General features: G+C 39.9%; 1 protein-coding gene across 2 annotated transcripts in view; it reads right to left on the bottom strand.

Moving 5' to 3' along the window:
* Positions 1-26,147, bottom strand: part of CSMD1 (CUB and Sushi multiple domains 1) — a 1,403,311-nt gene that overhangs the window by 357,644 nt on the left and 1,019,520 nt on the right. For both annotated transcript variants that reach the window (XM_033848938.2, XM_073798556.1), the window contains exon 11: positions 21,405-21,517. In XM_033848938.2, the coding sequence (XP_033704829.2) occupies positions 21,405-21,517 (113 nt within the window). The remainder of the gene's footprint in view (positions 1-21,404; positions 21,518-26,147) is intronic.

The raw sequence follows: 26,147 nt of genomic DNA, 5'->3' as shown, positions 1-26,147 counted from the left end.
AAGTGTTCTAATGAAGGTTTCACACTGTATAGATACAAGGAAAGCTGTTTACAATATATATATTGTAAAAAGTTAAAAAAAAAAAAGAAACAGGAAGATATGCCATTTTTGAAACTGTTTTACTTATAATGTACAAAAATACATGCGATGAATCTAGACTTTGGAATTCTGATATCTATTAGATAGAACTTGCTGGAAATATAAAACTGTGTTAGGGCTTCCCTGGTGGCGCGGTGGTTGAGAGTCCGCCTGCCGATGCAGGGGACATGGGTTCATGCCCCGGTCCAGGAAGATCCCACATGCCATGGAGCGGCTGGGCCCATGAGCCATGGCCGCTGAGCCTGCACGTCCGGAGCCTGTGCTCCGCAACGGGAGAGGCCACAACAGTGAGAGGCCCACGTACCGCAAAAAAAAAAAACAAAAACAAACAAACAAAAAAACCTGTGTTAGTTGTGCTCAAGTTATGAATTTTGAATTCTAGCTGGTATCCTTAATGATCCTTCTTCTAACTTTAAGAACATGTGGAAAAATCACAGCACCAACTGCGGTGGAGGAAACAAGGAAATAATTAGTCTGCTGTCTGCACATAATGACTTGTTAGTAAAACAGTTGAAGATGTAAAGAATAAAAATATTGATGAAATGTGAGCTCATTTTCAGGAAGGTAGAATATTCTTAATAAAGTTAAAATGCTGCATTACATCAGCTGTTATATTTTGAGTACCTCATTACTAAAAGGATTTAGAAAACATCAAAAGAGCAACAGAAATGATCAAAGAACTGCAGGCAGTGACCAAAAAAATGAAAGGATCTCCATGGAGGAGAAAAAAAAATGATGTACAAAAGTCACTCTGAGTCTATCAAACACAAATTAGTGAAAAACAGTAGCATGATTTTTTTCTCATGACACAATTTCAATAGAATTAAATATTTCAATGAAAGAAGAATGCTAATTTTAGCACTGTAGATGAATAGTTGAGTCCCAGGGGAAAAAAAAAAAAAATGAGTGAACCAAAGAGGAAAAAAAAAAGAGGAGGATGGCTTAGGTTTCATGCAAAGATAAACTACATCAGGTGGTATTTGAGGAAGAAGTGGTAAACAAGGTATTCTTGTAAGAGGGGTTCATGTCAGGACGGCTTGGAAATCCATGGTAAAGGGTTTGTTTGTAGCACTGTAGGCAATGGAGAACAGACATCTATAACGGAGGAGTGAAAAGGTCAGCGGTTTCTGTGGGATCATATACTGAATATCTTATCTTTTGGCCTCTTTTTAAAATGTGTTTTTTCTTTGCTGCTCAGGTTCTCCTTTGGAAACTGCTCTTTGCTCAGTTCCTGTGATTTTGGTGGTACCATCAACTGTGCATCTTCACCTACCATCCCTGACTCACCAGCACCGCCAACTGTGCAGCCTCACCTACCATCCCCAAGTCAGTGACCACAGGCAGCTCAGAACAGACAATCAGATGCTTCATGCCTTTGGACACATAACCCAGGCAGCACCACTCCACCATTTTGGGGATTGAGATGGATGCCATAGAAAGAATCTTCACTCTTGGTTTTCTGAGACCATGAATTATAAGAACAAAACAAGCTCAGAGGAGCTGAAAGCCATGTTTGTTTTATTTTTTTCTGTCACATACAGAGACATGAAGCCTGAGCTTCCTGAGAATGAAGCCATATGCAAGCAAAGCAGAGCTAAGAAACCAAAAAGGTCCTGATGATGCCCTTGGATAATCCTGAAGTAGGTTAGGGATGAGTCTCTCCATTGTAACCAACAGAGTTTGTTTCTTTTTTTTTAAATAATAGAGATGGAATAATTTCAAAAAATAAGATTGAAGGCTAAGAGAGCAATTAGAATGACACTGTCTTAGTCTACGTAAAAGCTTATGGGAACCTGAATTGGAAGGGTAGATCATAAGGACAGGAAAAAACAAGAAAAACATATTAGTGTCTGTTGATGGAGCTGCCTCTCAAAAGGGATAAATAGATTGAACGTGAGACTCTCCTGGGACGAGAGTTGTCCACTCACCTTTCCCTGAGGCCGACAGGAAGGAGGAAAGGTTGGAGCAGATGAAAATGTCTGTGGAGGAGGAAAGCTGAAACATTTCTTAAAACAGGAGACTTCTCCCCTGACATGTAGGAGAAAGGGGTTGCTGTAGATCTCATTAGTGAAGGTTTGAAGGAAAGCGAAGGTTTGCAGTAGCTGCTCTGAGTCCATAGGTTCTAAGTAGAAGGACTTCATGCCCTAGAGATGGTGAGTCAGGTGGGGTAGCGGCAAGAGGACCAGAGGGTGGTCAGGACCTTAGTGCCCAAAGCACCTCTCCCAGGCAGAGCCCCAGTTGCACACCCACAGCAAAGGGAGTCATGGTGGAGATTATACGTAGATGCTTCAGGCAATAATTACCAACTTCCTGAGTCTTATTTTTACAAAATGGAGTTTGGGGGATGACTTTCTCAACTGTCCACTAACTTTGGAAACATCATTCAGACATAATATTTATTCCAAAAGACGATCCTCTGCTAACATTAATAAACCACCTTCCCCAAAGAGAAAATGCAGGAAATGGGATGAGAACCAATCACAATGAACTTGAACAACTGTATGTAAACAGAAATCAAAGACATGTTAGGAGAAGAGTGGAAGAGTTTTCTTCAACTGAAACAGGAAAGGGTCACAGACACATTTGCTTTCTCCTCCTCGTCTCCCCCTCCCAACACTCAAGGGCTACACAGCATGAGGCAGTGTTGGAAGAACTCATAATGGAATTAGCCTTTGGGATTGCTTCATGAAATTAGGAAAGTGAATCAGTTTTTAGATTATTTGCATTGAAATGGTATAAATCTGAATAATTTTAGAGGAAAGTTGAAACTAAATGGGCTTATTTTGAGAAATAACTTGAGAGACTGAGTTCAGTGCCTTCGCTTTTAAAACACTGAATTCTAACCAGCAAGCTCTATGTTTCTACCTTTCTCCCATTTCCTTGTTTCTCTACTTTTCTATTATGCTCTCATGTACAATTGGTTGGTTTTACCCAAGTCACACACCACCCCAAGATTCTTCAACACCTAAGTATATAAAGGGTTGGGAAAGCGAAACTTTTATTTTTTATTCTATCTTTTCTCTATAGCAAAGAATAAATAAGCAAAAGGATTCATGTGAGAACAGAGCAAATCATATTTTAAGTTGGAAAGTTTCAAATTATCTCCAATATTCAGAACTTTATGAAATCCCCATTGCCCTGGTCTAGGACTGCTGTGGCCCCTAGGAATGCTTCTAACGGAGAGGAGGCGCCCGGTGCTGGCTGGCCGGGGAATCAGTTCTTCATCGTCTACACAGTGGTCAGGAGCCTAACCTTGTTGTGAGTATATGACCTTCAGAAAACCATCTGATTTTCATTTTCCTCCACACGTCCTGCATGTCAGCACTTACTCCAATGACAGAAAGTAACTGCAGGCGTGTGCCCATCAGCCCCCCTCCAGCTCTGGGGAGACCACGCGGCTCAGCCCTCCACTGCCTGCCTGGCCTCGTGATCAACCTCCATCACGACCTAACTGTGATCCTTCAGAACAATTTTCTTCCCACCTGAGTATATGGTTACAAACATGCCTCTCCTATGCTCTGATAAATGTAGGGACTGCTCAGCATTTAAGGGTGTCTGAGAAGCTTCACCACAAGCTTTTGTGTTATCTAGTTTGGTTCAATTTTATACCAGGCGCTACTGAATTGTCCTCTACTATATTGAAAATGCAGCTATGTTCTCTCCTTATTTCCACCTTGGCATTGAAATATTCCCAGTGGAGGATTTTAATTCAAGAAGGCAATGCTCACATGCCGTTTGTCTTGCTAATTGTTCCTGGAGTCAGTTTCCCATAGAAACCAAATAACTCACAGAACTGTTGCCTTATATCTTTTTCAGAGCTGGGAGAAAAGCCCGCAAATGCTCTGTCCCTACCACTCATCATAGAGGAGGGTCTTAAAGGCCAGGGAAAGTCAAGGAAAGTCTAGCAAGACTAAAACTGAAGCCCAGGTCTCTTGGCTACAGCTCCATCCACTAGCTTGTTCCATATGTGGTCCTGCCACTCCTTCCAGACCTTTCTGGCCCAAGTATAGAGTGGCCTGGCTCCTCGGCTAGTTTTTCTCTTCATCAGTCTCTCTTTGCACTAACTTCCTTTCTGCTCACTCTGAATTCCCAATAGAAAAGGCCAAAAAACATGGAGCTATACATGCTGCCAGGTTAAGAAATATATCTAAAAGAAAATACGTTTGAGCTGAATCATAAAAACCCTTCTGTGATAAGGCCCAGCCTGGCTTAGAAACATGAGCAAATGTATGTGGATTAAACAATGCAGGATGTACGCAGAGAAAAGAGTGGGTCCATTGCTAATTTTAAATCAGTCATGCAAAATGTGATCCATTTTCAAATCAACACACTTTAGTAATTCCACCTAGGACTCCAAAAGTAGACTTTCTGAGGTCATTAAAATTCTAAAGGAAGCAGGAATATGGAAGAAAAAAAAAAACACAGATTGTGGGGAAATTGAAGAACAAAGGGATATATGACTTTGTGGCCCATGGATCCCATTGTATCTTTTTTTTTTTTAATTAAAAAAATTTTTTTTTATCTTTTGGCCGCACCACACAGCATGTGGGATCTTAGTTCCTGGACCAGGGATTGAACCCGTACCCTCTGCAGTGGAAACGCAAAGTCTTAACCACTGGACCGCCAGGGAAGTCCCATTGCATCTGACTCTAGAATCCAAGTGGTGGGGAGGTCAGGGTATGTTGTCAGTCAAACATTCAGGACACAGGAGAAGCAGGAAGGCAGCAAAGGTGGCTAGAAAAAAAATATAGCCACTTCATTTTACCTAGAGAGCTAAACATGTCACCTAGAGGTCCCCCTTAGTTTCGGTTACTCCTCACCCTCTTTTGTCCATGAGAAACACCACTCACAGCATGTCATTCTCCCAACATGAAGACACAGATAGGAACTGTCTCCCAGCAAGTCTGCAGTAATGGCCTCAGAGAGCCCTGAACCCCAGATCACTTCCACGATGCCCTAACTCAGGTTACTGTGAGAGTGAAGCCTAATCTGTGAGGATCAATGTTAAGAAGGGAGAGTGGGATGCAGCCGCAGCTGACGGGCCCCTAAACCTAGAATCTAAAAGTCAAATTTCTACATTAGCCTTTCATGCGCTCACGCTGCACCACCTGCTCTACCAGCTCCTCCATGCGGATGTATTTAAATATTTAATAATGGCTGATCCCACGGTATGAAAAGGAGACAGTATTTATAATTCACTTATGACATGGAACTCAGGAAAAAAAATAGAATTTTGGAGTAAATGGTGCTCCTGATACAACACGGCCGGTCGTGAGTGTTCACATATCTTAACAACACTAACCCATCCAACAAAAGAACGAGGAATTATCTTAAACTCAACACTATTCTAGTAGGTAGTTTTGTTGCTATCATGTGTTTGGTTTTTTTTATTTTGTGTTAATAATATCCTATGTTAATACTATTAGTCTGTAGGTAGAACAACTGAACATGGGTTGGGTCAGTTTGGAAGATTCAGAAGCAAATGGAAGAAAACAGCAAACAAACAGAACCAGATGATTCCAGCCTCAAACACTCAATTATTAATATGTCAGGCTATTAAATGGTTTAAATTTAAATGTCTAACCAAATTATCAGTATGTTTTGCTTTCTAAACATAACTTCTCTATTATAATACAGCTTATATAATTTTTTAATTTCATTAACCACAGCTCTGAGAAAATTCATATCCAAGAGTTATTATACAGATTTAATTTTTATATTCACCTCTACTAGTAATCTTGGTAAAATGAAAGAGAGCCATCTGATGAAGAGGCTTCTAATAATGCTGAAATGAGAGGTCTTTTAGCTGAGATGCCATTTTTCTAATTTTGCTACATTAGTTTTTACTCACATTACTTTGCTGCTCATTTATAAGAATAATATATAATATTCTCTAGAAGAGCTTTGCAAAGGTAAAGTCGCAATATAATCATGGTTTTCTTCTCCTTCTCTAAACCCACTCTGTTCTAAGATCTTTATATGACTCTCACTGTCTATAAAATAATGTCTTAAAATGAGGTTTTGGTTTTTTGCAGTTAAATGTATAAACTACAGAATTAACAACCCAAAGGAGGCAACCAGGTTGTTAGAAGCAGCACGCATCCATGGAGTAGTTTCTACAAACCATAAGAATTTCTTGTAACTCCTGTTTTTAGCACACACACAAAAATACTGCATAGTTCTAATAAAACTGGGCAACTCTCAACAGGGCCAGCTCCACGCAAACTGACTGCTGATTCCACTGTCAGTCGTCTAGTAAGCCTCTGATCGAGAAGTTCACTTATATGCTCAACATAAACCCAGTCACGCTCTAACTCATATTCCTGGAGAAAAAAAATACCTACTAGAAAAAATTCAATGGATCACTACTTATTCCTAGCAAATAATAGTTTAGTCTCAACATTTTCAGATATTGTATATACATATACAAACATAAACATTACATATATAATGTATATATATAACATATATAAACATTACACAGTAAATGTTCAAAATTAACCATTCCCCAAATACCCACTTACACATGACTCCTTTTGCAATAGTAAAAATGAAAACAAACTAATGTCCAGGGAAAAGCCTCTGCCCGTGGACCACACTCAAGATGGGTCTTAATGGACAGCGAGGACATTCCTGGGTGGAGAGAGTGTTTGGGGACCCTCAAGGGAGAGAATCACACAAGCACTGATGGGAGAAAGGGCGTGACGTGCAAGGTACAAGTGTGGCCTCAGCTCAGCGCAGAGGCAGCCGTCTGGAGAGGATGAGGATTTTGTCTCATCTGCTGTGCTTGGGCCATGTGGAGGGCAGGCCAGGTGCAGGTACGGAAGGCCATTCAGTCACCAGGCAGAGAACGGAATGGGAAGACAGGAGAGGGGTGTTAACACACTCCGTCTGCTGGCACTGGTGGGGCACAGATCCTGTGACGGACATTCCAGGATTTGTATACCCGCTCCTTCTCACAGTAACGTCCCTGCGATGCAGCCTCAGCGTCACAGACCCACAGACCTTACACACCCCACTGTCTTGTACCCTACCAAGGGCCCCAGCTGACCTGAACCCACATGCAGAGTGAGAAGCAGACGACACCCATGAAAGGTCTAACCGCAGGCACCTTGGGAATTTGTGCAGAAATCATCCTTCTGGCATTAGGGGAGCCACCTAGACCAGCAGAGGCGGAAGCCAAAAAATGGCCACGAGTATGTATTGTACGTTTTTCTAGGACATGAGGCCAGTTAGAATCCTAGAGAAGTCGTGCCCAGGTTGGGAGAAGTGACGGTGTGTGGGGCAGTGGATCTCTGGGTACCACCCACGTCCCTGCTTCAGAATCAAGGCACTCAGCCTCTCAGCTGCTGGAGCTCACAGCTGCATCCCTCTCCAGGAATCAAGTCAAACAGGGTTGTGCCCGCTCCCTGGGGGCAGCCCTCATCAATGGCTAATGGTACCAGCCCCGCCCTCTTGCTTCATCCACCTCCAACTCTATCTATCTATCTATCTATCTATCTACTTACCTATTGAAATTAATTTATTATAAGGAATTGGCTTACATGATTATGGCAAGTGAGGTGTCCAGACCCAAGAGAGCCAGTGGTGTAAGTTCCAGTCCAAATCTGAGATCAAAGGCAGGAGATGCCCAATGTTCTAGCTCAAAGACAGGCAGAGAGAGCAATTTTTCTTCATTCAGCCTGTGGTTCTATTCAGACCTTCAACTGATTGCATGAGGCCTACCCACACTGGGGAGGCTGATCTGTTTTACTCAGTCCACCCTTTCAAATGTTGACCTCATCCAGAAACAGCCCTGCACACACACCCAGAATAATGTTTGACAAAATGTTTGGGCACCCTGTGGCCAGTCAAGCTGACCCATAAAATTAAACCATCATGAGTATCTCAAAGATTAAACAACCTTGATACTGTAACAGCAATGCTGTCCACCAAGAATGAAGAGGGCTTCCCTGGCGGTGCAGTGGTTGAGAGTCCGCCTGCCGATGCAGGGGACACGGGTTCGTGCCCCAGTCTGGGAAGATCCCACATGCCGCGGAGCGGCTGGGCCCGTGAGCCATGGCCGCTGAGCCTGTGCGTCTGGACCCTGTGCTCCGCAACGGGAGAGGCCTCAGCAGTGAGAGGCCCGCGTACGGCAAAAAAAAAAAAAAAGAATGGAGAAGAGATGCTGTTCTCTGAACTAGATAATATTTCCCCCTCTTCAGTGTATCACGAACACCTGGGATCACAGATTACAGACTGAGACACCTAAACTGATCTTTACCACTCCTTTATCAGTGTGTTCACAGGACCTAGGAGACAATTCTGTTTCTGGTATCAAATGGTATTGTTGAGCTCAACTTTTATTGAAACAATTCTTAGCATGAGCCTAAAATAGGTCTTGTTTTACCACACAGCAGCACATCACAGGGAACATTTCCTTTAATTTACCCCCTGCTAAAATTTAAATAGCTATGGTAAATTATATAAAACATGATTTGTGGAAATCAGTTCATCCACATGTGTAATGAAGTCTAACTGAACATTATTTTTGTGATGAAAAATGATCCAAAGTTAACCCACTTAACTATAGAGTGAAGCCATAAAAATGCAGGGCCGCCAGCGTTGCAAACTCATATTTGTTTGAATATCCAGACGTTATGTGCTTGCTTCTTGTCAACCTTCCTCAGTGCTAGAAGAGACAGTGGTCGTGGAAAGCCCACCCCTGAATTGAGATTTTGTTTTCCTTTCTCTTCTATTGAATAAAAACAATCTGCTGTAATATATAATGTATGTTATTTTAAATTTATATAATCTCGGGCTTCCTTGGTGGCACAGTGGTTGAGGGTCCGCCAGCCGATGCAGGGGACACGGGTTCGTGCCCCAGTCCGGGAAGATCCCACATGCCGTGGAGCGGCTGGGCCCACGAGCCATGGCCGCTGAGCCTGCGTGTCCGGAGCCTGTGCTCTGCAACAGGAGAGGCCACAACAGTGAGAGGCCGGTGTACCGCAAAAAAAAAAAAAAAAAAAAAAAGTATATAATTTCAAGCTCTATTACATTATTATAATATTTTAACAAGAATCCTTCTGTATTACTAAATGTAAGATTGGTTTACAAAATTTGTTTTTGATCCTCAGTGTTTACCTTATATACAATAGGAATTTTGAAATATAAAGTAGAAAAACTATGCACTAAGCGGGATAGCTTTCTATATATATCATTCTATTACATATATATATTAATTATACATATATGTGAGCTACATATATATGACTTATATACATATGAATTATATATGATTTATGTATTTATGAATTATATATATTATATGCAATTATATAATATATAACAATTGTATATTATATACACCTTAGGTTTTACACAGTATTTAATAGATGAGTAGTATTGCTTATACAGCTATATTATAATTATTTACATCATATTTTTTACCTTTTGGGTTTTTGAGTAGATTATTTGGAATTAAATATTTTCATATGTAAAAAGGTTTTAAACAAATAAAACCCACCTCTCTCTTTTTTTTTTTTTTTGCGGTACGCAGGCCTCTCACTGTTGTGGCCTCTCCCGTTGCGGAGCATAGGCTCCGGACGCGCAGGCTCAGCAGCCATGGCTCATGGGCCCAGCCGCTCCGAGGCATGTGGGATCTTCCCGGACGGGGCACGAACCCGTGTCCCCTGCATCGGCAGGCGGACTCTCAACCACTGCGCCACCAGGGAAGCCCAAAACCCACCTCTCTTTGATCGCTTTCTTAGACGTATGACATATCTCCCTAAATAATTCTCATTTTTTAAACTTTGCATAATATTTGCCAATAATTTTCTTAATTATCAACATATTCTCTCCCTCCATATATTTATATCCACAGATGTATGGATATATGTATATGTAAACATATATAAATTACATATACACATACAAACACAAGTCTAGCAAGATAGTTTATTTTCCTTCCGCTGGCCTTGAGCTCTCCACAGTGATTACATTTGTATTTTAGTTTCTGAGTTTTTCTCTGCTCACCCTTCCACACCCTGCGATTACCAAGCACAGCCAAGCCTTCCTCTGTGCTTCTTTGCCCCAGCTACTCTATCACAAACTCTTCCTTAAAAGACTAAGCTGAATGAGTACATATGCTCCCTAGGCAACCTGGGGGGAGGTGACGGAGATGGGAGCAAATGGAGAAACCCAGAGGCACCCAAGACTGAGAGCCTGGTGATGCAGGTCCACAGGTGGGTGGCGTGGACCCAGAGTTCTCCCGACCCATCATCCCCAAGAGGCTGCTTCAACACCACTGTGCCCCTGGGGAGGGGAGGCTGCCAGTGCAAGGCTCACTGGGGAGCTTCTGTGAGAGACGACCGTGCCCAAAGTGTCAGAGTAACAAGCATGACTCAAAGCTTTGAGGACCCCCAAACGTTCTGTATCCCCACAATGCTCAGGGATTTTCAACATCTTGGTGAGATAGGGGTGGACAGGAAGGAAAGGACTGACATGGGGCCCCTCTGGTCACAACCAAGATTAAATTTACTGCCTCGTGGTTAGGATGGAGTCTCTGAAAGAAATTCAAATTGATTTTAAAATAAGATGGTGTGACATTTCTTGTCCATCAAAGTTCATCTAGAGTTTATAAGCCAAGAGACAAAGCATCACTTCAGGCTTGGTGTTGTATGTATTGAAAATTCTGGAAGGACACACAAGGAAATATTGAGAGCTGTTGCCTGGAGGAAGTCACCTGGAAAGGGCACTTACAATTCTTACATATTTTACTATAAGCAATAAAAAATTCTTACTTGTAGAATAAACTCAAAATTAAAAGAGGAAAATGCGTATGCAAATAATAGTTAGCATTTCTCACTCTACGTGCTTTCCACATTTTAGGTCAATTGATTTTTACAACACACTAATGAAATTGGTGTCATTATTATTTTCTCCCTTTTTGAAAAAATGAGGAGTCTGACACACAGAGAGTTTAAACAGCTTGCCCAGCTAAGTGGCCCAGTGAGGACCCTGGGTACTCTGGCTTCAGAGCCTGTATGCTAAACTATCACAGTGGTGTTAGTTAAAATCACGCGATATCAAAACCTAGAAAGTGAAACCGTGTGTAAGTAGCAGCTGTACATATTTTCTGATAATACAATACACAACAATATTTTCAATCAAATAGTGTAATTATTTATGTATTTGATGCTCACCTTCACAAATGGTTTTTATTTTATCTCCAATTGATAGCTTAATATAGCACTCTGGAAATAACAGTTTCGAGAATGTCTTCTTTTTTTAAATTAATTAATTTATTTATTTTACTTTATTTCTTTATTGACATATAGTTGATTTACAATGTCATGTTAGTTTCAGGTGTACAGCACAGTGACTCAGTTATATGTATGTATATAACATATAAAATATTGAGTATAGTTCCATGTGCTATGCAGTAGGTCTTTGTTGTTTATCTATTTTGCACATAGTATTGTGTATATGTTAATCCCAATCTCCTAATTTATCTCTCCCTCCCCCTTTCCCTTTGGGTAACCAAAAGTTTGTTTTCCACATCTGTGACTCTACTTCTGTTTTGTAAATAAGTTTATTTGTATCTTTTCCTTTTAGATTCCACATATAAGTGATATCATGATATTTGTCTTTCTCTGGCTTACTTCACTTAGTATGATAATCTCTAGGTCCATAGGATGTCTTCTTTTGATATATTCTCTCAATTTTTAAAGTTCTCAAATCTTATATTAGTCCTCATTTTAATTATCTTTTTAACTACAGAATATTGTTCTGTCAAAAATAATAAATGGCTTTGAACTGGCAGTTTCTCAAGGACTGACAGCCATCCACATTTCCATGACATTTTAGGCTGTAGCCACTAATAGGCTATCGAGACTGTTAACAGACTACTGATTAGAAGTAAATGTGATTATAATGAATACTGTATGGTCTTTCAAACTGAAACAGGACAGTTGGAAGAACATTTGTATTGTAACTGAGAAGACTGACATCCCTTAGTAGTTAAGGATCCTCAATCCAGGAAAGATGCTCCTCTCTCGAGTCTTTATCCTAGTCTGTATGATATGTATCTTCAAACTGCATGACTTAATTTACTGTCATTTGCCCTGTTGGGAAGTGTCTGGTATTTCACGGATGCATTTAGATTCTACCAAAAGCAGTAGCCAGTGCAGGTCATGTGGAAAGGATTATATCTCTGCTGTGCTTTCTTAAATAAGGCACAGTCATGTAGAAGTTCAATTAAAGGTCAACTCTAAAAACCCAAATGTCAGAAGTATTCAGCAATTATCTGTGCATTCAAGTCCTAACCTTTGCATGGGATGTAAATACCATTTTTTCTCGTAGCATTTCTTATTAAAAAAGAGTCATGAAGTCCCCATCGCAGCCCATGTCTCCAGCAAGGAGGAGTCTTTCACACTTTGTATATAAGGACACTCCTGTGGAGCCCCCTCGTCACCACAGGACTTTTCAACGCTGTGACTATTATCCTTCATCCCACAAGGCAAGGGTGTAGCCCTGTTATGCTGCCTTCACTGTTGGACTCATGACACCATCACCTACCATCTTTATTGTTTTGACATTGGGAGACGCTTTTAATTACCTGCCTCATTGGCTTGGTATGCAGTAACCACTATTTGCTTTTTTTCCAGCTCCTGACTACCCTACAGTGGACACTTGGAAGACAAGAGCATACTGTTTCTTTATTCAAATTCACAAAGTAAAACTGAAGAAAATAAAATCCCAGCTCTCCAGATTAATATTTCTTTCATTTTCACTTATGTGTGCACACATCTGTCATGTCAAAGATTTCAATGAACTCTGTAATTAATGAAGAAATCAGTAAGATATTTAACAAACTGCTCTGAAGGAGAATTCAAAGAAAATGCATATATAGACCGTTAGCAACACGGAAACAAAATTGCTAATAGATGCAGAAGTCTTCAATATCCACAGGGTAATAATCAACTGCATCTCCTCCCATGTCACTTTCCTAATTTTTCCCAACAATAACTTACAAATTATTTTTCTTAGTAACAGTTCCCCTACAGTAAAATAATCCAAAAAAAATAACCACCAATTTTATTGTATTACTGTTCTTTTAAATTTGTTACTTCCTTAGAATTTTGAAACTTAAGGAAAGTATCTAAAGTTTTGACAATTTAAGTAGTTATGTGGGGACTTCCCTAGTGGCACAGTGGTTAAGAATCCGCCTGCCAATGAAGGGGACATGGGTTCGATCCCTGGTCCAGGAAGATCCCACTTGCCACAGAGCAATGAAGCCCATGCGCCACAACTACTGAGCCTGCACTCTAGAGTCCGCGAGGCACAACTACTGAGCCTGCATGCCACAACTAATGAAGCCTGTGCGCCTAGGGTCCATGTTCCACAACAAGAAATGCCACCTCAATGAGAAGCCCGTGCACCACAACAAAGAGTAGCCACCATTCACCACAACTAGAGAAAGCCTGCGCACAGCAACAAAGACCCAAAGCAGCCAAAAATAAAAATGAATAAATTAATTTTAAAAAAAGTTATGTGGAACATATATTAATGTTTTATTCTGAATTTTCTTAGATTATAGTTTATCATGAGCCATTTCTTTCCAATAATAGATCTTGTGTGTGTCAGTAACAATTCTCTGTTTAAAAATTGTCTGTTTACCAGTCCCTCCCATCAGGAAATTTACACAAGCCTCTTAGATAGCCTCATCCACCAGAGGGCAGACAGCAGAAGCAAGAAGAACTACAGTCCTGCAGGCTGTGGAACAAAAACACATTCACAGAAAGATAGACAAGATGAAAAGGCAGAGGACTATGCATCAGATGAAGGAACAACACAAAACCCCAGAAAAACAACTAAATGAAGTGGAGACAGGCAACCTTTCAGAAAAAGAATTCAGAATAATGATAGTGAAGACAGAATAACTGAGGCAGAAGAATGGATAAGTGACCTGGAAGACAGAATGGTGGAATTCACTGCTGCGGAATGGAATAAAGAAAAAAGAATGAAAAGAAATGAACACAGCCTAAGAGACCTCTGGGACAACATTAAACCCAACAACATTCGCATTATAGGGGTCCCAGAAGGAGAAGAGAGAGACAAAGGACCCGAGAAAATACTTCAAGACATTATAGTCGAAAACTTCCCTAACATGGGAAAGGAGCTAGCCACCCAAGTCCAGGAAGCGCAGTGAGTCCCATACGGGATAAACCCAAGGAGAAACACGCTAAGACACATAGTGATCAAATTGGAAAAAATTAAAGACAAAGAAAAATTATTGAAATCACCAAGTAAAAAATGAAAAATAACATACAAGGGAACTCCCATAAGGTTAACAGCTGATTTCTCAGCAGAAACTCTACAAGCCAGAAGGGAGTGGCATGATATACTTAAATTGATCAAAGGGAAGAATCTACAACCAAGATTCCTCTACCAGGCAAGGATCTCATTCAGATTCGATGGAGAAATCAAAAGCTTTACAGACAAGCAAAAGCTAAGAGAATTCAGCACCACCAAACCAGCTCTACAACAAATGCTAAAGGAACTTCTCTAAGTGGGAAACACAAGAGAAGAAAAGGATCTACAAAAACAAACCCAAAAAATTAAGAAAATTGTCATAGGAACATACATATCGATAATTACCTTAAACGTGAATAGATTAAATGCTCCAACCAAAAGACACAGGCTTGCTGAATGGATACAAAAACAAGACCCGTATATATGCTGTCTACATGAGACCCACTTCAGACCTAGGGACACATATAGTCTGAAAATGAGGGGATGGAAAAAGATATTCCATGCAAATGGAAATCAAAAGAAAGCTGGAGTAGCTATACTCATATCAGATAAAATAGACTTTAAAATAAAGAATGTTACAAGAGACAAGGAAGGACACTATGTAATGATCAAGGGATCAATCCAGGAAGAAGATATAACAATTATAAATACATATGCACCCAACATAGGAGCACCTCAATACAGAAGGCAACTGCTAACAGCTATAAAAGAGGAAATCAACAGTAACACAATAATAGTGGGGGACGTTAACACCTCACTTACACCACTAGACAGATCATCCAAAATGAAAATAAATAAGGAAACACAAGCTTTAAATGACACAATAGACCAGAAAGATTTAATTGATACTTATAGGACATTCCATCCAAAACAGCAGATTACACTTTCTTCTCAAGAGCACACGGAATATTCTCCAGGATAGATCACATCTTGGGTCACAAATCAAGCCTCAGTAAATTTAAGAAAACTGAAATCATATCAAGCATCTTTTCTGACCACAATGCTATGAAATTAGAAATGAATAACAGGGAAAAAACCATAAAAAACACAAACACATGGAGGCTAAACAATACGTTACTAAATAACCAAGAGATCACTGAAGAAATCAAAGAGGAAATCAAAAAATACCTACAACCAAATTACAATGAGAACAAGAAAAATCTCAAGTAAACAATCTAAACTTAAACCTAAAGGAACTAGAGAAAGAAGAACAAATGAAACCCAAAGTTAGAAAAAGGAAAGAAATCATAAAGATCAGAGCAGAAATAAATGAAATAGAAACAAAGAAAACAATAGCAAAGATCAATAAAATTAAAAGCTGGTTCTTTGAGAACATAAACAAAATTGATAAACCATTAGCCAGACTCATCAAGAAAAAGAGGGAGAGGACTCAAATCAATAAAATTAGGAATGAAAAAGGAGAAGTTACAACAGACACTGCAGAAATACAAAGCATCCTAAGAGACTACTACAAGCAACTCTATGCCAATAAAATGGACAACCTGGAAGAAATGGACAACTTCTTAGAAAGGTATAACCTTCCAAGACTGAACCAGGAAGAAATAGAAAATATGAACAGACCAATCACAAGTAATGAAATTGAAACTGTGATTAAAAATCTTCCAACAAACAAAAGTCTAGGACCAGATGGCTTCACAGGTGAATTCTCTCAAACATTTAGAGAAGAGCTAACACCCAACCTTCTCAAACTCTTCCAAAAAATTGCAGAGGAAGGAACACTCCCAAACTCATTCTATGAGGCCACCATCACCCTGATGCCAAAACCAGACAAAGATACTACAAAAAAAGACCAATATCACTGATGAATATAGATGCAAAAATCCTCAACAAAATACTAGCAAACAGAATCCAACAACACATTAAAAGGATCGTACACCATGATCAAGTGGGATTTATCCCAGGGATGCAAGGATTCTTCAATATATGCAAATCAATCAATGTGATACACCATATTAACAAACTGAAGGATAAAAACCATATGATCATCTCAATAGATGCAGAAAAAGCTTCTGACAAAATTCAACACCCATTTATGATGAAAACTCTCCAGAAAGTGGGCATAGAAGGAACCTACTTCAACATAATAAAGGCCATATACGACAAACCCACAGCAAACATCATTCTCAATGGTGAAAAACTGAAAGCATTTCCTCTAAGATCAGGAACGAAACAAGGATGTCCACTCTCACCAGTACTATTCAACATAGTTTTGGAAGTCCTAGCCATGGCAATCAGAGAAGAAAAAGAAATAAAAGGAATCCAAATTGGAAAAGAAGAAGTAAAATTGTCACTGTTTGCAGATGACATGATACTATACATAGAGAATCCTAAGGATGCCACCAGAAAACTACTAGAGCTAATCAATGAATTTGGTAAAGCTGCATACAAAGTTAATGCACAGAAATCTCTTGCATTCCTATACACTAATGATGAAAAATCTGAAAGAGAAATTATGGATACACTCCCATTTACCACTGCAACAAAAATAATAAAATATCTAGGAATAAATCTACCTAGGGAGACAAAAGACCTTTAGGCAGAAAACTATAAGACACTGATGAAAGAAATTAAAGATGATACCAATAGATGGAGAGATATACCACGTTCTTGCATTGGAAGAATCAATATTGTGAAAATGACTATACTACCCAAAGCAATCTACAGATTCAATGCAATCCCTATCAAGTTACCAATGGCATTTTTTACAGAACTAGAACAAATCATCTTAAAATTTGTATGGAGACACAAAAGACCCCGAATAGCCAAAACACTCTTGAGGGAAAAAAACGGAGCTGGAGGAATCAGACTCCCTGATTTCAGACTATACTACAAAGCTACAGTAATCAAGACAATACGTTACTGGCACAAAAACAGAAACATAGATCAATGGAACAAGATAGAAAGCCCAGAGATAAACCCATGTACCTATGGTCAGCTAATCTATGACAAAGGAGGCAAAGATATACATTGGAGAAAACACAGTCTCTTCAATAAGTGGTGCTGGGAAAGCTAGACAGCTACATGTAAAAGAATGAAATTAGAACACTCCCTAACACCATACACAAAAATAAACTCAAAAAGTATTCGAGACCTAAATGTAAGACCAGACACTATAAAACTCTTAGAGTAAAACATAGGAAGAACACTGTGTGACATAAATCACAGCAAGATCTTTTTTGATCCACCTCCTAGAGTAATGGAAATAAAAACAAAAATAAACAAGTGGGACCTAATGAAACTTCAAACTTTCGCACAGCAAAGGAAACCATTAACAAGACGAAAAAACAACCCTCAGAATGGGAGAAAATATTTGCAAGCGAATCAACAGACAAAGGATTAATCTCCAAAATATATAAACAGCTCATGCAGCTCAATATTAAAAAAAAAAAAAAACCCAATCCAAAAATGGGCAGAAGACCTAAATAGACATTTCTCCAAAGAAGACATACAGATGGCCAAGAAGCACATGAAAAGCTGCTCAATATCACTAATTATTAGAGAAATGCAAATCAAAACTTCAATGAGGTATCACCTCACACCAGTTAGAATGGGCATCATCAGAAAATCTACAAACAACAAATGCTGGAGAGGGTGTGGAGAAAAGGGAACCCTCTTGCACTGTTGGTGGGATTATAAATTGATACAGCCACAATGGGGAACATTATGGAGATTCCTTAAAAAACTAAAAATAGAATTACCATATGATCCAGCAATCCCACTACTGGGCATATACCCAGAGAAAACCATAATTCAAATAGACACATGCATCCCAATGTTCACTGCAGCACTATTTACAATAGCCAGGTCATGGAAGCAACCTAAATGCCCATCGACAGATGAATGGATAAAGAAGATGTGATACATATATACAATGGAATATTACTCAGCCATAAAAAGGAACGAAATTGGGTCATTTGTTGAGACGTGGATGGATCTAGAGACTGTCATACAGAGTGAAGTAAGTCAGAAAGAGAAAAACAAATATCGTATATTAACGCATGTATGTGGAACCTAGAAAAATGGTACAGACGAACCAGTTTGCAGGGTAGAAGTCGAGACACAGATGTAGAGAACAAACGTATGGGCACCAAGCGGAGGAAACTGCAGAGCGGTGGGGATGGTGGTGTGCTGAATTGGGCGATTGGGATTAACTGATGTGTATAAAATTGATGACTAATAGGAACCTGCAGTATACAAACAAACAAACAAAACAACTAATACTAAACTTTCTTTGGGTGATTTGTATGGAAATATGTTAATATAAATGTTTCAGACATTACATGAAATTTCTAAAAATCTTATACGTTCTGGTATAATGTTATAAGTCATAATTCTAGTTATTACCGTAAAATGTATATCTCAGAAATAACTAAATTTCCTTGTCAACTGCATTATTATGAACTTTCATCAAATCTAAAAATCGTGGTCATTTTTAAGTCTTTTGTCATTTACAGACAGTTCTGGGTGTACTCTGATGCTTTTGCAAAAATGTTCCTATAAAAGGGTTTCATCTTCAAGGAATTCATGGAATAGACTCGGACAAGTACATTTTTCTGGTAACTGACTATACTGCTGAACTGAATGAAAAAGCATTTTCAAAACACTAATGGAAAACTGATGAATTCATAAAAGTGCTAACAAAAGATCAAGATGAAAAAAAATTAATTACATGGGACTGAGTGAACGGATGAGGATGATTATAATTTTTATGACTTTGTGTTTGAATTAAAAAAAAAATCCCACAAGGACTCAGTGGCAAAAAATATACAAATCAATTTTCACTGAAAAGTAAAGGAGCTGTTACAGTGGAGGATTACTGGACTGAGTGTCAATATTATGACATAGCATGAGTGTGTTTCGTGTGTGGTAATTGCAGTCATTGTTGCTTTTGTTGTGGTCATCCATTTACAATGCTTGGTGTCAGTTTATTTATCTCTTGTAAAAATAAAATACAGTGTGTGTGTGTGAAAAAAAAAATTGTCTGTTTAAAATTGTCCTGGTAATTCTGATCAACCATCAGAGCAAAGGTATTTGTAAGATAGTATAAAATGATTCTGAAAAGACTTCTCATGACTATAACTTGAATTCAAGATGCGAATATGTTCTTTTCAATCTTACTGAAATTCACTTCAGATTAGTTGTGGTTTAATGAAAGTATGCCAGTATATGTAAAATGGCAGCTTAAATATATATTTTAAGTTTCATATATAAGTAGTTTTATATAATAATTTATAAAACATTGTTAGTGTTAGTAAGTTCATTGTATCATATCTGGGGACACATTTCATCTTTGGGCACAGGAGAACAATTTATTTCTTTTAGTCAAATATACAAAGGGTCTAAGCTGAAAATACAAGCAGTGATCCATCACCATTTTGCTTTTGCATAACCCCAAAAGAAGAATTTAGCATGCTCACAAGCCTTCTTAAATGTTTCTTGAGTCAAAACTATTTAATTACTGACATAGAGAACATGAAAGCACAGATCGAAAGTTAAATGGTCTGTGTGTTCTTGTGTGTGTGTGTTTTTGCCAGTTAAAACAGATGTGCTTCCTGACAGCTATTCTAGGTGCCCTAGATGGAAGATCATGAAGGTCATTTTTATTCTTCATATTCCAGTCTCAGATTCCCCTTCTACCTTGTTTCATTCTCAGTTCTTTACCGTTTCTAGCGATCAAGAGACACTGACTCATGGATCATGGTGTGCCCCGAAAGACAGGTGAGGGCTAGCCTGCCTGCTGCACTGTCACCTTCAAAACCAAAGTGCACAAGAAGGGGGTTATGTGAACTAAACCTCTGAACACGTGGAAGCAGTAAGCGGTTTGTTGATTTTGTTTTTGTGAGGGTGGCAGTGGGACAGGGTTTTCTTTTTTTTTGGTGGGAATAGGAAGAGAGAAGTTAATTTTTTTTAAGATGTAGTCATTTTATAAAGGTTTGCCTGTAAGCCTGGAACCTTTTGGGAATGTCTAATAGAAGGAAGTATCATTGATTTCCCAAAAGATGTAGGACACTTGAGGAAGGGCAGGGCTGAGCAGAGGCTGGCAATCTAGAGGAACACATGGATGGGGCAGCTGTGTCCCGCATGTACAGTCAATACTCGAGTCAACAGCAGACTATCTGGGAGTCTTGCAAAAAAGTTTGTAAATGTAGGTTATCTCAGGTGCATTATATTATTCTTTCTACTTCTGTTTGCATTTTGAAGTTTTTCATAATTAAAAAATGTTTTAAGAAATACCAATCAATATGCTCCGGTTAAGAGATGTGTTTCCTAGGAGCTCCAGAGGAAACAATATAGGTGGAACAGTCTGGTGAGGCTGTTTAAAGAGGCAGGACACAGAGCCCGGGGCCCTGGTCACCACACAGCAGCTACTTCACCACGGTAAACTGTTCACTGCGGTGGCGGCTCCTCATCATCTCATGACTCGGAGACGAAGCCAACCTCCCTGAAGGAGCATTCTCTTCTCCAGAGCAAGCATAACTCATAACTCTCAAAGCAAGGTTATTTTTCTCCTATACAAGTACTTAGTAGATTTTTTCCAACTCTGTCTAGATTTCCCTGTCTTCCATTAGAAACCCACACATTTGTACCTGAGGATGTATACAATAAACTTCATCAAGTTGATGCCACTCAAATTCATACTTTGTTCAAAATGCTTCCCTTAGTTATAAGCATAACAACTTCCCTCGGGAAGAGCTAAAATGCCAAGATCGACAAGTGTGAACACATTTCCTGGCTTACATTTTATACTTGATCTCAATCATCGTTTTGCCACAGTAACGGCGAGCCAAGCTTTCGAGAAGTTAACGTTTCTCCCTTGCAAAAACAAGCTATAAGTAGAACTTTAATTACAGAAGTTGCAAATAATTAGTCCTTATTTTTAAACATTGTTCTGACTTGTCAGTTTTATTTACACCTAACACATAGAAAATGGTTCTGGACCTCTGCAGGAAAGCTGGTTTTAAATGCTGCTAAGTGTGTTTGGGCCATACCTTGGTAAACAGCTTTAAATCCAGGCGAGGCAATGCTGTCATCAGACTGTAGATGTAGCCACATCTGGTTGCTCATACTCACAATAAGGTCAGGAACACTGGATCCAGTGAGTCTGCAGAGAAAAGAAATGTCAAAACCACTGTTTAAGGCACCAAATATCTCCACTTTTACCTTCAAGGCGTGGGGGGAATCCTGCTGCTTAAACAGACAAGCCATAGATATAGATATATAAAGATAGCAAGACCGTCCTTTAAAGAATCTATAGCCATTTGTAATTCATATTCATATTTGAATCACAATATCTTGGCCTTTTACAGTAATTATTCTATATTATAGCTGTGAATTTGTATCTTTGATTTTAAAAATCGACTTAGGGTGAGCAACCCTCCCATGTATCTGACACTGAAGTTCTTCTCTGGGTGCAGGACAGTCAGGACTGCTAAAACTGGGGCAGCACTGGACAAACTGGGAGGGTTGGTCACCCTATGTGCCTTACTGCTGTGCGGTGATATAACATCACATCATTAATAGGAAAGCATGTCTAAGCTAAGAAAAGTTCTGGTTCATTCACGTAATGCTTGGGTTACACACTCTGGAATTATCATGTCCCTTTACCACAAAAATTATATCATAGGATGGAAACTTCTTTAGCACTGAAAGGAAATGAGCTATCAGGCCATGAAATGACATGGAGGAAATGTAAATGCACTAAGTGAAAGAAAACAATCTGAAAAGGCCACTACAGGATGATTCCAACCCTAGGACATTCTAGAAAAGGTGAAACTATGGAAACAGCAAAAAGATCAGTGGTTGACAGGTTGGGAAGTGGGAGGGATGAATAGGTGGAGCACAGAGGATTTTTAGGGCAATGAAAATACTTTGTATGATACTGTAATGATGGATACACGTCATTATACATTTGTCCAAACCCATAGACTGCAACATCAAGAGTGAACCCTAATGTAAACCACGAACTTTGGGTGATGATGAGGTGTCCACACAGGTTCATCCTTGGGAAAAAGTTGCACCATTTGGTGGGGGATATTAATAATTGGGAGGCTGTGCATGTGTGCAGGCAGTGGGTATATCTCTGTATCTCCCTCTTAGTTTTGCTCCGAATATAAAACTACTCTAAATAAAGTTTGGATATAAATACACACACACACACATAGGAAAACAAAGTTAAGCACACATTACAAGAATATTGACAAGGAGAACTGCATGCACAGCAGAGACAGATTTGGCAAATGTATGGAACTTTCCAGCTGCATATTAAAGTCCAGGTCACAGCGAATGGAATTTTCAGTGAAGCATTCATTGTGTATTAACAAAACAGTCAGGGGGGCCTTCAAGATGGCGGAGGAGTAAGACATGGAGGTCACCTTCCTCCCCACAAATACATCAAAAATACATCTACATGTGGAACAACTCCTACAGAACACCTACTGAACGCTGGCAGAAGACCTCAGACCTCCCAAAAGGCAAGAAACTCCCTACATACCTGGGTAGGGCAAAAGAAAAAAGAATAAACAGAGACAAAACGATAGGGACAGGACCTGCACCAGTGGGAGGGAGCTGTGAAGGAGGAAAGGTTTCCACACACTAGGAAGCCCCTTCGCAGGCGGAGACTGCAGGTGGCGGAGGGGGAAAGCTTCGGAGCCGCAGAGGAGAGCGCAGCCAAAGGGGTGCAGAGGGCAAAGCGGAGAGATTCCCGCACAGAGGATCGGTGCCGACCAGCACTCACCAGCCCGAGAGGCTTGTCTGCTCACCCGCCGGGGTGGGCGGGGCTGGGAGCAGAGGATCGGGCTTCAGAGGTCAGATCCCATGGAGAGGACTGGGGTTGGCTGCATGAACACAGCCTGAAGGGGGCTAGTGCCCACAGCTAGCCAGGAGGGGGTCCTGGAAAAAGCATGGAGCTGCCATGCCGAAGAGGCAAGAAACCATTTTTTTGGGTGCTGCTGCTGCAGCCACCAAGTAGCCTGTGTGCGAGCACAAGTCACTGTCTACACCTCCCCTCCTGGGAGCTTGTGCAGCCCGCCACTGCCACGGTCCCGTGATCCAGGGACAACTTCCCCGGGAGAACACACGGTGCGCCTCAGGCTGGTGCAATGTCACACCAGGATCTGCAGCCGCAGGCTCACCCCGCATCCCATACCCCTCGCTCCCCCTAGCCTGAGTGAGCCAGAGACCCCTAATGAGCTGCTCCTTTAACCCCGTCCTGTCTAGACAAAGAACAGACGCCCTCCGGCGACCTACACGCAGAGGCGGGGCCAAATCCAAAGCTGAACCCCAGGAGCTGCACGAACAAAGAAGAGAAAGGGAAATCTCTCCCAGAAGCCTCAGGAGCAGTGGATTAAATCTCTACAATCAACTTGCTGTACCCTGCATCACTGGCATACCTGAATAGAAAACAAATCATCCCAAAAGTGAGGTGGTGGACTTTGGGAACAACTGCAGATTTGGGGTTTGCTTTCTGCATGTAAATTTGTTTCTGGTTTTATGCTTATCTTAGTTTACTATTTAGAGCTTATTATCATTGGCAGATTTGTTTATTTATTTGGTTGCTCTCTTCCTTTTTATATATATATTATTTTTTCCTTTTTTTCTCTTTTTTGTGAGTGTGTATGTGTATGCTTCTTTGTGTGACTTTGTCAGCATAGCTTTACTTCTACCATTTGTTCTAGGTTTCGGTCTGTCCATGTTTTGTTTTATGTATAGTTTTTAGCGCTTGTTATCATTGGGTTTGCTTTTTTTGGTTTGGTTGCTCTCTTCTTTCCCTCTTCCTTTTTAAAATTACTTTTAAACTTTTCTATTTTTAATAATTGTTTTATTTTTTATTTTAATAACTATTTAATTTAATTAATTAATTTATTTATTTTCTCCCTTTTCTTCTAAGCCGCATGGCTGACAGGGTCTTGGTGCTCCGGCCGGGTGTCAGGCCTGAGCCTCTGAGGTGGGAGAGCCAAGTTCAGGACATTGGTCTACCAGAGACCTCACAGCTCCACATATTATCAAACGGCGAAAGCTCATCCAGAGATCTCCATCTCAACACTAAGACCCAGTTCCACTCAATGACCAGCAAGCTACACTGCTGGACACCCTATGCCAAACAACTAGCAAGGCAGGAACACAACCCTACCCAGTAGCAGAGAGGCTGGCTAAAACCATAATAAGATACAGACATCCCAAAACACACCACCGGATGCAGTCCAGTCCACCAGAAAAACAAGATCCAGTCTCATCCACCAGAACCCGGGCATCAGTCCCCTCCACTAGGAAGCCTACACAACCCACTGAACCAACCTTACCCACTGGGAGCAGACACCAAAAGCAATGGAAAATAAGAACCTGCAGCCAGCAAAAAGGAGACTCTAAACACTGTAAGTTAAGCAAAATGAGAAGACAGAGAAACACACAGCAGATGAAGGATCAAGGTAAAAACCCACCACACCAAAGAAATGAAGAGGAAATAGTCTACATGAAAAAGAATTCAGAGTAATGATAGTAAAGATGATCCAAAACCTTGGAAATAGAATGGAAAAGTTAGAAGAAATGTTTAACAAGGACCTAGAAGAACTAAAGAGCAAACAAACAATGATGAACAACACAATAAATCGAATTAGCAATACTCTAAAGGAATCAATAGCAGAATAACTGAGGCAGAAGAACGGATAAGTGACCTGGAAGATAAAATAGTGGAAATAACTACCACAGAGCAGAATAAACAAAAAAGAATGAAAAGAATTAAGGATAGTCTCAGAGACCTCTGGGAAAACATTAAATGCACCAACACTCGTATTATAGGGGTCCCAGAGAAGAAAAGAAAAAGAAAGGGACTGAGAAAATATTTGAAGAGATTATAGTTGAAAACTTCCCTAATATGGGAAAGGAAATAGTCAATCAACTCCAGGAAGCACAGAGAGTCCCATACAGGATAAATCCAAGGAGAAACACGCCAAGACACATACTAATCAAACTATCAAAAATAAAAGACAAAGAAAAAATATTAAAAGCAGCAAGGGAAAAGCAACAAATAACATACAAGGGAATCCCCATAAGGTTAACAGCTGATCCTTCAGCAGAAATGTTGCAAGCCAGAAGGGAGTGGCAGGACATATTTAGAGTGATGAAAGGGAAAAACCTACAACCAAGATTACTCTACCCAGCAAGGATCTCATTCAGATTTGACAGAGAAATTAAAACCTTTACAGACAAGCAAAAGCTAAAGGAATTCAGTGCCACCAAACCAGCTTTACAACAAATGCTAAAGTGACTTCTCTAGGCACGAAACACAAGAGAAGGAAAAGACCTACAATAACAAACCCAAAACAATTAAGAAAATGGTAATAGGAACATACATATCAATAACTACCTTAAATGTAAATGGATTAAATGCTCCAACCAAAAGACATAGAATAGCTGAATGGATACAAAAACAAGACCCGTATATATACTGTCTACAAGAGACCCACTTCAGACCTAGGGACACATACAGACTGAAAGCGAGAGGATGGAAAAAGATATTCCATGCAAGTGGAAACCAAAAGAAGGCTGGAGTAGCAATTCTTGTATCAGACAAAATAGACTTTAAAAGAAAGACTATTACAAGAGACGAAGGACACTACATAATGATCAAGGGATTGATCAAAGAAAAAGATATAACAATTTTAAATATTTATGCATCCAATATAGGAGCACCTCAATACATAAGGCAAGTGCTAACAGCCATAAAAGGGGAAATC

This window comes from Tursiops truncatus, chromosome 21 (assembly GCF_011762595.2).
Source record: "Tursiops truncatus isolate mTurTru1 chromosome 21, mTurTru1.mat.Y, whole genome shotgun sequence".
Lineage (NCBI taxonomy): Eukaryota > Metazoa > Chordata > Mammalia > Artiodactyla > Delphinidae > Tursiops > Tursiops truncatus.
This window is presented reverse-complemented; position numbering and strand designations above follow the sequence as displayed.